The sequence below is a fragment of the Benincasa hispida genome, chromosome 12 (assembly GCF_009727055.1).
Source record: "Benincasa hispida cultivar B227 chromosome 12, ASM972705v1, whole genome shotgun sequence".
Classification (NCBI taxonomy): Eukaryota; Viridiplantae; Streptophyta; class Magnoliopsida; order Cucurbitales; family Cucurbitaceae; genus Benincasa; species Benincasa hispida.
Window position 1 is genome coordinate 20,332,381 of NC_052360.1, and position 13,677 is coordinate 20,346,057.

A 13,677-nucleotide genomic window follows, 5' to 3' on the forward strand; every position below is an offset into this window, starting at 1 on the left:
AATATTTTTTTTATTTTTTAATTGCAGTTTTTGTCTGCAATTATATTTAATCCTAGGGTAAGTAACCTCAAATTATTATTATAAATTATAACAAAAATCAGGTATTATTCTTAACTAAGGTTAAGTCCACAAAATAGTTATTTTCTCACATCTTTCCTCACAAATTTATAATTAACCCTAGGGTAATATATATTCTAGTTCCATTTTTGAAATTCAGGAATAGTGGACTTTACATCTGAAAGTTTGGAAAAATTATTTTAAATGATAAAACTGCTGAAAATATTTACAAATAATAGTAAAATATCATAGTCTATCTGTGATAGACCACGATTGACTACTATCGCGATCTATTGTCGTCTATAGTAGATAGACACTGAATTTTTGCTATATTTGTAAATATTTAAGTTCATCTTCCTATATTTGAAAACAATCTAAAAATAAATTTAACTATTTATTTTTTTAAGCACCTCCATACCATTTTATATATATACTCTAAATAATTGGGCCTTTCAGTATTATATTCATGCTTATAAACATTATAGGCATATAATGTTTATAACTCATAATATTATAATATAACGTGTTTTTATTAGTATGGATATTTAAATAATGTTCTAAAACGTAATGTTAAAGGAATTCATCTTCCTTTCTCCAGAGGTTGGATCCTAAATTGATTTGTGAATCGCACAGCGGCTAGAAGCCCCAACCCAAATGGGTATTATATAATAACCCGTTATTGTTATATTCTTTAAGTTACAAACACTTATTGAAAATACTTATTAACAATAACGTATTTTTGCCCACATGTGCTTTATTATAGAGTATCGAAGTTCTGTGGTGGTATTATATAATAATCCGTTATGTTTACATTCTTTCAAATGATTTTTAGATTCTCTTGAAGTTCACTAGAATGCAAAAAAATTAAGAAAGTTCTTTACAAGTATGTTATGTTGGCTTTTTAGCTCTTAATCTCAAATTAATTAATATTACTTATGTCTAATGCATGTGAAAATTCATAGTTTCATCCAAATTTTCTTGTTATGTAAGTTAATTTAGAATAAGTTTGAAATGTGTTGCATGTGGTTTCATAATTTTAAAATGTAATTTTATAAAGTAATTTTTAAAATTTGAATTATTATATTCTATGTTGAGTTCAAATGGTAAATATTTGATATGAAATTAAAAGAATAATGAAAGAAGTAGAAATGATTATAAGAGACCATATGGATGATTAAAATTACAATACATAGAATGCAATTAAAATTGACAAAATGAGTGACATAATTTGATAATTTATTACCTCAAAGGAAATTCTTTGGTATTCTTCGAGTAGGAAAAAATGAAATAAGTGTGTTTAATAAATTGAATTTGATTATATGAGAATATTGATTTTTATAAACAATATTTTAGGCATATATCTCATTGTCCAATTTGTGATGTTTTACATCTACTGTTTGGATTATATTTATATGAAAATGGATGAGCCGATTCCATGTATAATCATGTCCATTCGAACAGTTATGTCTCACTAGTAAACATTCTAACTATTCACTTCCTTTCTAACTCCTCAACTCAAGGAGGCACATCCTATTAAAAATCATTGCAATGGTAAAATATAAATTTATTAAAATTATATGGTATAAGGGGAAAACAAAAATTCTTGGGTCCTTAATAAACCCATAAAATTTAAAAGTATTAAAAATATATATATATATATTTTATTTGTGAGTGTTTCAGATTAGTTTATGTGCATCTCGATTAATCTTACAGGATAACCCACCTAACTCTAAAACATTTTGGTAGGATAATAAATCTTGGTAGTTGGTCACCATAAATTAAAAAAAATTAAAAACACACGTATATGATTAAAATTAAAATACACATATAATGCAAGTGAACTGAAAAAGTTGTAAATTCAAATCATGATAGATGAGTGCCATGATAAGATTATTTCTTAGGTAAATTTTTAGTGTTACTAGAAGATATTGATTCTAAGAGAGAAGAAAGAAATAAATAAGTATTTAATAATATATGATAAGATTATTTTATAGGTAAATTTTTGTACGCTAGCGATCGCGTAATGTAATTAATTGCATGATTTCCTTATTAAATTAATACATTTTTGATGATTTTTTCTAATTCTTTTAGATAAAAGAAGTAAAATAACTTTTATTTCTAGAAATTATTAGATATTCATTACAAGAGAAACTCATTATAAACTACATTTTAGGATATCTCTTTATCATTGGAGCATAATTCAACATTCAATAAATATATAAAAGGTAGAAGAGCATGCCTTCGTGTATTATACTCCTTAACCAAATTAATGGTTTTATTGTGGAAAAGCGTGATGCCCATATGGATATGTTTAAACATGTAATCCTATCATTTCACGTGAACTTGTCGAAGGACCAACGTGCATACTATCTTTATTTTCGTTTGACACTTTCTCATACATAATAAAATAATAATACTGAAGAACAAAATATTGGAAAATAGAAATAAGATAATAAACATCATCATAGACATCATCCTCAACAATAACAAATTAAAACTTCAAAAAATAGATGACATTGTAAGACAATTCTTTACCTGACAAGTGATTCTGTAAAAAATGGTTTTCGAAAAAAAAAAAAAAAGCAAAATGAATATTTAATCAAATGAACTTTAAATATAGATAATCTCTTTATAAAGAATATTTTATGCACATGTCTACTGATATAGATCGTGATATTTCACATCTACGATTTGAATCGCACTCATACATGCATATGTATAATCACCTCTATTTGATTGGTCATGTCTTCCACTATAATTGTAACTATTCGATTGAGGATAAAATAGGAATTTATTAAAATTGTACGTACAAAAGAGGAAACTAAAGATTGTCCTCTTTAGTCCCATTTATATATAGTATAGATATATAGATATAAATAGATTTTATAATCAAAACTAGGATAATATAGTTTATCTAATGATTTAAATGTCAAACTATTTAAGATATGGGATAAAAAATCTATCAAGATAGTATAGATATAGATATGGGCAAATAAATTACTCTATTAGAAATTAAATTGGTTTTTATATGTAATGAGACTATTTTTTAATTAATACATAACGAGACGTTAATTTTGTATCTAGGAGGTTAATAAAAGTTTAAAAATGTTCGAATATATCTTCACACATTAGACATAAAATTTAAAATTCATGAGTTATACTATCCCAAAATTAAAAATTTTAAAAATATATTAGATATTAGGCAACTTTTAAATTTCTACCTTCGAGACGAGTTCAATCAACATTTTGATTTTTGCAAAAGCCCCTAAATTTTCAATTAAGATCATTAGGAAAAACATCATTTAAGTTTAAATCTTATTTTAGTCTATGAACTTAAAATCTTGTTTTAATTTGGTTTTAAAACTTTTAAAAACATTTGTTTTAATCCTTAAACATTGGTGTTTATTTTAGTATCTACTATTAAAATTGTATTAATTTTCCAACAAAAATGTGAAGGAGCTTTTATTTTTGGATGACTAGACTTTAGATGTATAGAGTAAGATGAAGATAAGCAAAACGTCAACAACCAACATGGCAAAATATTGAACGATCAAACTAAAAATATCTTTTAAATTCTTCCACTTTGCCACCTTATTCAAAATTGAAACTTTAGATTTTTTAGTGTAGCTAAATTATTTGGTAGTTTAGTCATCCAAAAATAGTCACTCCATAATTAATAACATCTTAATATATCAAGGACTAAAATAAGTCATTTTTAAAAGTTCAAATATTATAACGAACATTTTTTTAAAAAAAAAATTTAAGGATTAAAATAAAATAATATTAAAGAATTAGAGACTAAAACAAACATATTTAAATATTTAAGGACTAAAATAGAATATTATTCCAAAAAAGATTTAAACCTATGATTTATGAATAAGGCATTCCCATTTACGGCTGCTAGAAAGTAAGGTGGAAGAGAGAAGCGAAGCAGAAGGGCGTGGGTGGAAGAGACGGAGATGGGTTACGTCCTGAGAGTGAGATTGGCTTCCTTCTTTGCCGGAGCAGCGGTTGCATCGTCTCTGGGGCTTTACCTTCTTCAGAGAGATTACAAGATTGCTTACGACTCCATTTCGCAAAAGGTATTCTGATTTCTTCATTTCTGGTCTATGTTGCGATCTCCCGGTTCTTCTCCATCTCATTTTGATTTATTTTGACGTCAATTACTATTCGTGCATCCGATTTTAGGTGATTCATTTCTAATTCTTTCCGAATTGAATCTATTTGAGGCTTTTATTCTTTGTCAAATTCCTGAATTTTTGTCGTACCTTTGAAACATCAGAGGTGGAGATTCAGATTTGTACTCGGCGCTTGTTTAAAAACTCATCTCTGTACCAAAACTTGGGGATGAAAATTAAAATTAGGGATTTCATTGTCGGGGCATAAATATCTGGTTTTTCATATCATATAGTCACATGTTTCTGCTTAGTGGATAGTTTTAGACATGGCTAGTATCTTATGTTAATGGAAACTGGTCATTCGTTGTTCTTATGAAAAGAAAATGGAAACTGGCCACTGCAGCAGTTTCCGTCAATGTTGGGCGACTTTTTCTAAATCCTTGTTGAAATTTCCTTTCCTGGCTCAATAAGAAAGAAGATTACAGAAGAGGAAGATAAGGAAGAGCGTGCCACAATTGAAACAATGCAATAATGTTTTCAACATAATTAATATGCTTCACTGGCTGTGTCGGCTTCAGAGAAGGTTAAGAATTAAAATGTTCATTGGGGAGCCTCTCTTGAATATCAACAACACTTTCGGTACAATCCAAAGATGGTACCTTAGGAGGTTCCTCTCCCCAAATTTGTATGCCTCATGCAAAAACAGCAAAGAAACTCAAGATCTCCTTTTGATATTTTGTTCTAAGCTTTCCGTTTCTAGATTGCCTTTTTGACTCGCCTAATGTAATAATATTATGGTTTAGAAAAGAAAATAGAACACTTTTGGTCCTTGAAACTTAATGAAAGTAACAATCAAGTATCTGAAATTTAGTAGGTAACAATTTAATCCCTCCCTGTTTTTTTTTTTTTTTCCAAAGTTAAAGTGTCAATTTTTATTGTGTAATAACTTAGTTGTCGTAGTTTGTAAACATATTTTTTCCTTGATCAGTTTTTCGATCTACGTATATAAAAACAATCGCATTAACTCTTAACAATATTTCTTTGATCTATATTAAATTGTTACAAATTTTAAAAGTAGATAAACTAAGTCGTTACAAACGAAAGTTCAAGAACCAATAGTGTTTTTTAAACTAATATTATTATCCTTCTCGCTTATGTTTTTGATAATTACCCTTGCAAATACAAGGTCAAGCCTCGGATGAACTTTATTTGAGTTTCTCTTTGGACTCTTTTGGTTGGGAAGGAACAACTATCAAACCAAGTCATTAAGTATTGATATTTCTATCAAGTTTGACATCGTTCTCATCTATCCTTTTTTTGCACTTTGAACTTTGAGTTGTTTTATATGTTATTTAATTTGTTTCTATTTATTTATTAATACTTCCGATGTTAATTTTCTTTTGAAGTTGGCTTCGCGAATTCTAGGATCCTTAATTTGGATATAATTCTTCTCCACCTAGTCAATGGCACCTAACAATAGTTTCAAGTCCTAAAGAACTTTATTGATGTGGTAAGAAATTTTGTTGGACCCTTGGATTGGAATATGAAATCGGAAAGCTGAGCAGTTACTTTGTTAAAATTTGATATCTCTAGGCATTTAGGAATTATGTAACATTATTCTAACACTTACGTATGAAACTTCTTAGGTTTCATGTTTGATGTTTATACAAGGACACCATGGAGATATATCTGAGAGGGCACTATGAACTTTTGGTTAATATGTCTTTAAACTTAAAACAATGTCTAATATATCTCTAAACTTTTAGGTCGTGTCTAATGCATCCTTGAATTTCAACTTTGTGCATAATAGGTCCTTGATCTAGTGAATATTTTTATGTCCATTGGCCTGTGAAACAAAAAATTAGAAGGTCAAGATCTTAATGGACTTGAAATTCAATTGAGAGATCTTACAGAGGGTAAAGTTTCTTGATAGGCTTAAAGAGGAGACCCCTTCGAGGGAGGCACGGATGAGTGAGCTTCTCTGATGGTTGAGTTCGTGGATCTGATTAGGAAAGAGGCAATAAGTTGGGCGCAGAAAGCTAGAGTGACATGGGTGGAGGAAGGAGATTGCAGATCTAAGTACTTCCGTAGAATCATTATTGGAAGGAGTAAGAATAGAATACCATATGCCCTTTGAAAAATGACAATGGGAAGACATCACAAGGGGTTAAAGAGAACGAGGAGGAGATTGTTTCCTTTTTTTCTTCTCTCTATGCACATGCAGGTCCTCCCTGACCTTTCCTTGGTGGCCTAGATTGGTGCATATTTTGAATAGCAATAGTCTCTCTTCACTTTGGAGGGGATGAGAAAAGTGGTTTTTGCTTTTTGGATTTGATAGGAACGAGGCATATGCCATAATGGTGTAACCATGACCTTTTTATAGTTTCTAGGACAATTGGGATTGAATGGAGGAGAACCTTTGGATGGTTTTTCAGGAGTTTTTGAAAAAAGTAAGATCTATTTTGGATTACTCCTTGAATGAAACTTTTGTTTGGCTTTCCCTTTGGAGATGAATAAGAGGGTTATGAATTTCAGGCCTATCATCCTTGTCACTAGCGTTAGAATTTTTTTGAAAAATTCTCTTACTGTAGCAAACGTAAAAAGTAATGTTATAAACCTTTAAAACCTATTTGTCACAATTTAGGGACTAAGAGTGCAATTTCGAAACCTCAAGGACCAAATGAACGTAATACTGAAAATTTAAGGACAATAATTGAAAAAAAAAAAAAAGAGTGAGAGACTATGCAAGCTTAACTAAGAGACTTGACCAGGATATAATAGTAAAGCTACCAAATGAGTTCAGTTTCCAGATAAGGATATAAGTCAACGTACTAGCAAGTGTGGCCTGGATTAGTGCATGTCTACCACCTTTCAAAATGAAAGCATACTTCTAATTATTTCTTGAAAAAAAAAAAAACAAAATTTTTCATTAAGGGAATGAAAAGAGTCTAAAGCATGCTTCCAATTATGAAGATTGTGCTGCATCTTTTATTCAAGTTGCCAAAAAGAGACTGATTTAGAATTACCTCCCATGGGAAGCCGAAGATAGGTAGATGGCTCGCAGCCCTTTTTGCAACCAAATGTAGACAACATCCAATTCCAATCCATCTCAGAATCATCAATGTGAATCCCTAAAAGCTCTTAGAAAGATTAATCTTTAAGTTTCTTCATAAAAGAAAAAAAGAAAATTACTCTTTCAACCAGAAGCCCTCTAAAACATTTTAACTACTTCAAAAAGGTGTTCCAGTGCAGTCTGATCACTAATTGAAAATGCAATAAACCCTTTGATCTTTAAGAGTAAACTAACCTCCTCTTTTTCCCTTGTAATTTTACTAACAATCTGGTGAATTGAACCATCTTTCTGATTGAATCTCCATGCCTCTTATTTTATTTTATTTTTTTAAAAAAATTTAGAATCAACAACTTTCCTTGAGAGAAAATGAAAAAATACAAGAGCATTAAAAAAAAAAAACCACTTACAAAATCTCCCCTTCTAAAGAAAGGGTTTCCAACTAATTAAGAGGTTACCTAAGGAATAATTACAAAAATACTTTGGAACAGAAGTCCGGAGCAAAACATTTAACCTCACTAAGGAACAAACTTCACTAGAATTCCTCTCCCCCAAACATCCCACTATAAAGCACACACCCCAACAAATCACAAAAAATGGCCTTTCTCACTGAAAGGCAGATGGAGGAGGAACTCCCTAATTGTTGCACTAACATCCCTCTGGCTAACTATCTAAACATCAAACTCTTGTAGGAAGCAAATACACACCGACTTAGTGAACTGACATCCCAAAAGAAGGTGATCTAGATCTTCCTCCACCTTCTGACAAAGGATACAACAAAAAGGGCCCATTAATGAGGCCATCTTCCTAGCCAGCCTATCTAAAGTGTTCACTCGACCAAGTAAAACTTACTAGGAAAAGAACTTAATTTTCTTCGGTATCTTAATCCTCTAAACCACATCAAAAACTAACTCACTAACAGGAGAGGTATATCTCCATGCCATTTAAAAACTAAACCTTTTCCTTGCAATATGATCCTCCTCTTCTACTTGAAACAATCTTCCCTTGCTAAATCTCTCTGACCTCTAAGAAGTTTTTCATCTTTATTCCTAACCACTTTAGCATCACTAACAGGGATTTTGAAAAAGGATAGAAAGTGGATACAAGAGGTAACAAATTGTGCAACAAAGTTTAGCATCTACCTTTGGAGTACAGGGGTTTTTTCCACTTATATAACCTTTTCTACACCCAATTGCTGGATTCCAGACTTCTTAGGAGATTTCTCCGAGCAGCATGCCTAAATAAAGAAGGGGAGGGGCCACTCACCTTCAGAACAGCCAACCTAACAAATCTTACAGCTTGCACCTCTGTAAAATGTTTAACTTAGGGCCCAGGTAAGGAAGATTAAAGAAGACCTTCCATCTCATAAAAAGATCGTTTAGGCTGTAACATGAGAAGGCAAAAAAAAAAAAAAAAAAAAAACATTTTCACCAGCTTAGAGATGGTTAGAATTGATCTAGTAGTGGCTGCCAACTGGTACTTTTAGACCCATGTGCCAAGCCCTTTATTTAAGAGTCTACTGACATTCACGGTTGCAAGTTCAAGAGTCCTTAGCATGAAGTATAAAAGAAAAAGAAAAAGAGTCCCTCCCATCGTTATATTGTTGTAACTGCCGTTAATGTTTTGAAATGCAAGTTGCAGTTAATTTTACATGTCAAATTTCAGCTCTTTGAAGTGGAACTAATTATATGATAATAGCTGAATCAAACTATTCACTAGAGAGAGAATGGCAGTTTTTTCCATTGAGAATTGTGCATGAAAATGAAATGATATCTGCATGTTTACATGCCTAATAGTGATGAGCCTTTGGAGCCTTAAACTTCGATGGTATTTGTTGAGAACAAGATAAACGTTGGTAAGATTTCATTATTCTGCATTGCTGAATTATTGGTATTGGGAAAAACTTTAGTATCCAAGTCTGGCAGTGGAAGGAAGTTGACACGTTTTTTTCCAGTAGGCAATTATAAGTATATTGAAACATGCATTTTGCATGCGTAACCCAGCTCACCTGCGTGTAATAAGAATACATCATCACCGTCTTTTGTCTATACGATCTTTGTCCTATGTTTCAATCACCCTTCTTGGTTGTTTGGTGAGGGAGAGAATGGAGGGGCTCTGGGATATGGTTCATGATAACTTTTCGTTTCCTAATGGTTACTCAGATGGGACGGCTGCATGATTCTATGGAAAGTAGAATTTCGGCACTGGAAAAGCTGAACCAGAATGATGGTGCCCAACATGTTCAAACAGCAGAGTAGACCCTGGAGACCAAGCGAGGACAGTCTAAATGGCCATGCTTGAAATATAAAGAACTTATGAAGAATAACTGTAGAAAAACTGGTCTGCTTTGTATGAACATCAGGATGTTAAATTTTTCTTTGGAAAATTTGTTTATTTAGTTTATGATGTTATCATGAGATTTAGGTCTGTAACCGAGCTGGTAGCTCGTTGTAATGATGTTACCGTGCTCATAGAAAATTCCTTAAAGTTGATGAGGCTAAATCCTGAATGACCAGGTCTATCCCTCCGCTTGTGGAACACAGCATCCATCGTTCTCTTTTCATTTTGCCCATGCTGGAGTGTCATGTAAGACTTGTTAATGAGTTTGATGAGTGACCCAAATGAAATAATTTTTTTTTTCAAAGTTAGGAGATTTTTGGTATTTACACTATCCATTTTTAATTTCAGGCATTCAACTACAAAAACTACCCGTGCTAAGTATGCATATATTATGGTACTTTCAGTTTCCATTTTTAGTCACCAAAAGTTTTAAATACTCTCAATTTTAGTGGTTTCATTTTTTCTTTTTTTTGGTAGTTTCGACTTGTTCTCATCTGTTAAATCTTAGGGAAAATAGCAAAATTCACTCTCGATTATTTAGGGGTTGTGATAATCACACTGAAAAAATTTTTAATTTTGGTTTGAACAATTACTTCTGCAACTCCTTAAATATTGCAAAATCCTCTTGAAGTATAAGAATTGTTAGAATTAACCTTGTTTTTCAACTTTTAATATAACTATTGAATTTTCTGAGTAGTAATAATAATTTAGGATATTTTGTTGGCAGATGGTAGTATTACTATTATATAGACTAGATTTCTAATATAGTAATAATACTCGAGTGGATACCAAGATGAGTTTGTCTTTACATCCCAATTTAATTATACAAAAAATCAAAATAAGAAAACAATTGGGTGTAGAAAGGTCTGAATTTTTACTTGTCATTTCATAGACCTTTCAAGAATCAGTGAGAAGTTCTAGCAGTAGTAGTCTGGAGTATAACAAAGTGACAAGGGTAGGATCTAGAATGAACTTCCAAAACTCTCGAGACCCATCTAAATTCTTCCTCACTTCTCATTGCTCGCTATAAATGTCATCACCATCTCCTCCATGAGACCATACCTGAAAACCAAAGGCTAATTACAAATCTGACATAGCCATGGCTTCAACTCTTTCCTCTTCTCCTTCACCTCTGTTGTCCTTCAAACCCAGACCCCTTAAGAAAACCCCACCGGCACGAGTCACTGTCCTGCCTCCGAGGGTGAAAGCTGAGGCTGGAGCCGGAAGCGATCACAACAAAGATGCATCTTTGGAGGTGCATGTCAATCCAAGCGGCCAGGGCCAGGGGACGTCCGTGGAGAGGCGGCCGGGGCCCAAGCGGCTGGCCCTGGACGTTTCACCTTATGGCAAGTCCTTCCAATATTAATTAACTAATTAAGCACATAAGTCATTCCCATTTAGTATGAATGTTGGTTGAAATGATATTCGATTACCCTTTTGTAGGAATTTTGGACCCTCTATCTCCAATGAGGACGATGAGGCAAATGCTGGACACAGTGGACAGGTTGTTCGACGACGCAGTAATGATGACACCAGGATGGAGATGGAGCAGGGGTGAGGTCCGAGCTCCTTGGGACATTGAAGAGCACGAAAACGAAATCAGGATGCGTTTTGACATGCCTGGCCTCACCAAGGAACATGCCAAGGTTTCTGTTGAAGACGATTTTTTGATTATAAAAGGCGGCCATGAGACTGAAACCACCAACTCCAGCAGCAATGATGACGGCTGGTCCACAAGGAACGCCTCTGCTTACCACACCCGCCTCCAACTTCCTGATGGCGTTGACAAAGACAACATCAAGGCCCAGCTTTCCAATGGCGTTCTTTACATTACACTACCTAAAATCAAAGTTCAACGCAAGGTCATGGATATAGAGATCCAGTAACTGTTTGATATTCCAATTCCATGACTAGTTTTTGGTTTTGTTTGTGAGTTTGCTACTTTTAGCTCTCTTCTGATGTATAGATGCATATAACATTAGTGTTTCTCAAATTCCCGTACATATAATATTCAATAATGGCAAATTATGTCTCTCTCGACTATTCTGGCTGTTACTGAATTTGTTCTATAAATCCAACATCATAAGGACGCTCAGTGGAAAGTAAGCTTGACTAACTTTGCAATTATACACATTCATTGGATGCTACAGTTACACTAGGCTTCATTTCCTTCAGGAATGGCTGCCAGTGCTGGCTTCCAAGTTGATGAAGATTCGAAATTACACAACGTGGTTTGCTCAAGCTGCTGCATGATTAGGTCTTCCATTGACACTTGTTTGGCCAGTAACTGCTGGAGTTGTTTCTTTGTCAAAACGATTCTGACTCTCTTAGTGTTGCTGCTTTTGTCTGAATCTTCAGTGAAGGAATGAGGTGGAAGAAGGGCGGTGGGTTGAGGAGAAGGAAGCATGTAATAAACTTGACCCATCTTCAACTCAAAGTCAGGGGACAGATAGTGATGGTGAGAGGCATCCTGTGAGGATCCGATCACAAACCCACTGAAATTGACTAACACATCCTTCACAAGAGTTGGTGTGATGAACTCCAACACCTTCCCGTCTGACTTAACAATCTTCAAAGCTTCCCCCTGCTTTTTCCTATGTGCTGCATCAACTTTGAGACAACAAGGCAATTTAATTCTGTAGGAAACGCAGGAGTTCCCCATATTGATTCCTTCAAGACTCAAACTCAAGAGAGAGGCAGTGTTAGGCTGAGACAAAGCTTTATACATGGGACAGATGCAGTAGGGCGAAGCTCATGCTCATGTATGCACCCATGAGAAGAAGAAGAAAGAGGCAAATTTGGGTAGCGCTTCCTTCAGTTGGAAAACCAAAGTGGGATGCTATATACATACAAATAGATAATAAAAAGGGAGAGCTAGAAATGGTCAACAAGCGTGCAGAGAGAAAAGGCATCTCAACAACTGGGCGCCTACTGTTGTCCATATTTTACTTGGCCTCATCCCGTACTTGTCTAGCAGTTAATAATTTCTCGGGGTTGTGGCCCATGGAATAAAGTCGAACACTTGGTGGGCACTCAAACTAATAAATGAATTTGGACGAGGGTTTGGTAGTTGAATTCATCGACTAGGGTTGAGTTAAGAATCATTAAAAAGATGAGGATTAGGAAGGAAGATGGGAGGTTAGCTCTTAATTTGATGCCATAAAAAGGCAGCAAAAAGAAATGATTAAAAACAATGCTTGACGACAAAGTTTGGTGTTGTGGAGTGGATTAATGCATATATATATATATATATTAGATTTGTTTTGCTAACCCACTAAATGGAAACTAACAAATACTCAAGATTGATTGGTTGGGACACCGTTTATGCTTCAAACACCAACATATGTGTTTGCTTGTTTCTGTTTTGTTGGATAGTGGGATGGTGGACAATGGACATCAATTCATCTCACCATATTCTTTCATTTACATAATCTTCAATATCATTTATTGCTCCTCTCAACTTCCTCAATTCAAATGCAAATTGTTAGGCGGAGCCATCACGTTGTGTGCGACTTGCACTCTTTTAATAATGGTTAGGTGTGACTAACATATGTTTCGACTTTTTTAGCAATGAGTTATGTTAATTCAAGGAAAGTTTTTTCGCTTTTTATCCTATAAAATTTTTATTTTCAAGAAATTATGTATTTTAATTCAAATATTTTTTACTGGATTTTCACACAATTTCACTTCAAATTTGATTTAACATGATCGTAGAGTTTTCTTTTTCTTCTTTTTCTTTTTTTTTTTTCATTATGTTGTGTTATATTTAATATTATCCTTTTATATCATTCTTATATTTAATATTATGATTTTTCTATTCTTATTATGTTATATTATGTTAGTTTAGTGCTATGATTTTTTTTTTTTTTTTTTTATCTACTTCATTTTATAAGAAATAATTTACCATTATTTTATATGCAAATATTTCATGTCTTTTAATTTTGTAATTAATTTTTAATATTTTGTAATTATTTTTTCATTTTTTTAATTTTTAGTCTTGCATCGACATTTATACTTATATTTTACATCTAAATGTTGTCTTATTTTATAAAAATGATGATAAAAAATGGTAAGTTATAATCAACGTTTTAT

General features: G+C 32.9%; 3 protein-coding genes across 3 annotated transcripts; 2 read left to right on the top strand and 1 right to left on the bottom strand.

Annotated features, from left to right (window-relative positions):
• The first annotated feature begins 3,934 nt into the window (after positions 1-3,934).
• Positions 3,935-9,889, top strand: LOC120068328. Its single transcript, XM_039020056.1, has 2 exons — positions 3,935-4,139; positions 9,408-9,889. Exons 1-2 carry the CDS (start codon positions 4,017-4,019, stop codon positions 9,501-9,503), a joined length of 219 nt encoding a protein of 72 aa, XP_038875984.1. The 5' UTR covers positions 3,935-4,016; the 3' UTR covers positions 9,504-9,889.
• Positions 9,890-10,375: 486 nt separating this feature from the next.
• On the top strand, positions 10,376-11,619 carry LOC120068326 (small heat shock protein, chloroplastic). The gene is made up of 2 exons (XM_039020054.1): positions 10,376-10,931; positions 11,029-11,619. Exons 1-2 carry the CDS (start codon positions 10,685-10,687, stop codon positions 11,469-11,471), a joined length of 690 nt encoding a protein of 229 aa, XP_038875982.1. The 5' UTR covers positions 10,376-10,684; the 3' UTR covers positions 11,472-11,619.
• LOC120068327 lies at positions 11,571-12,765 on the bottom strand. The gene has a single exon (XM_039020055.1). The coding sequence runs from the start codon at positions 12,311-12,313 to the stop codon at positions 11,741-11,743; it is 573 nt and encodes a 190-aa protein (XP_038875983.1). The 5' UTR covers positions 12,314-12,765; the 3' UTR covers positions 11,571-11,740.
• Positions 12,766-13,677: the final 912 nt, after the last annotated feature.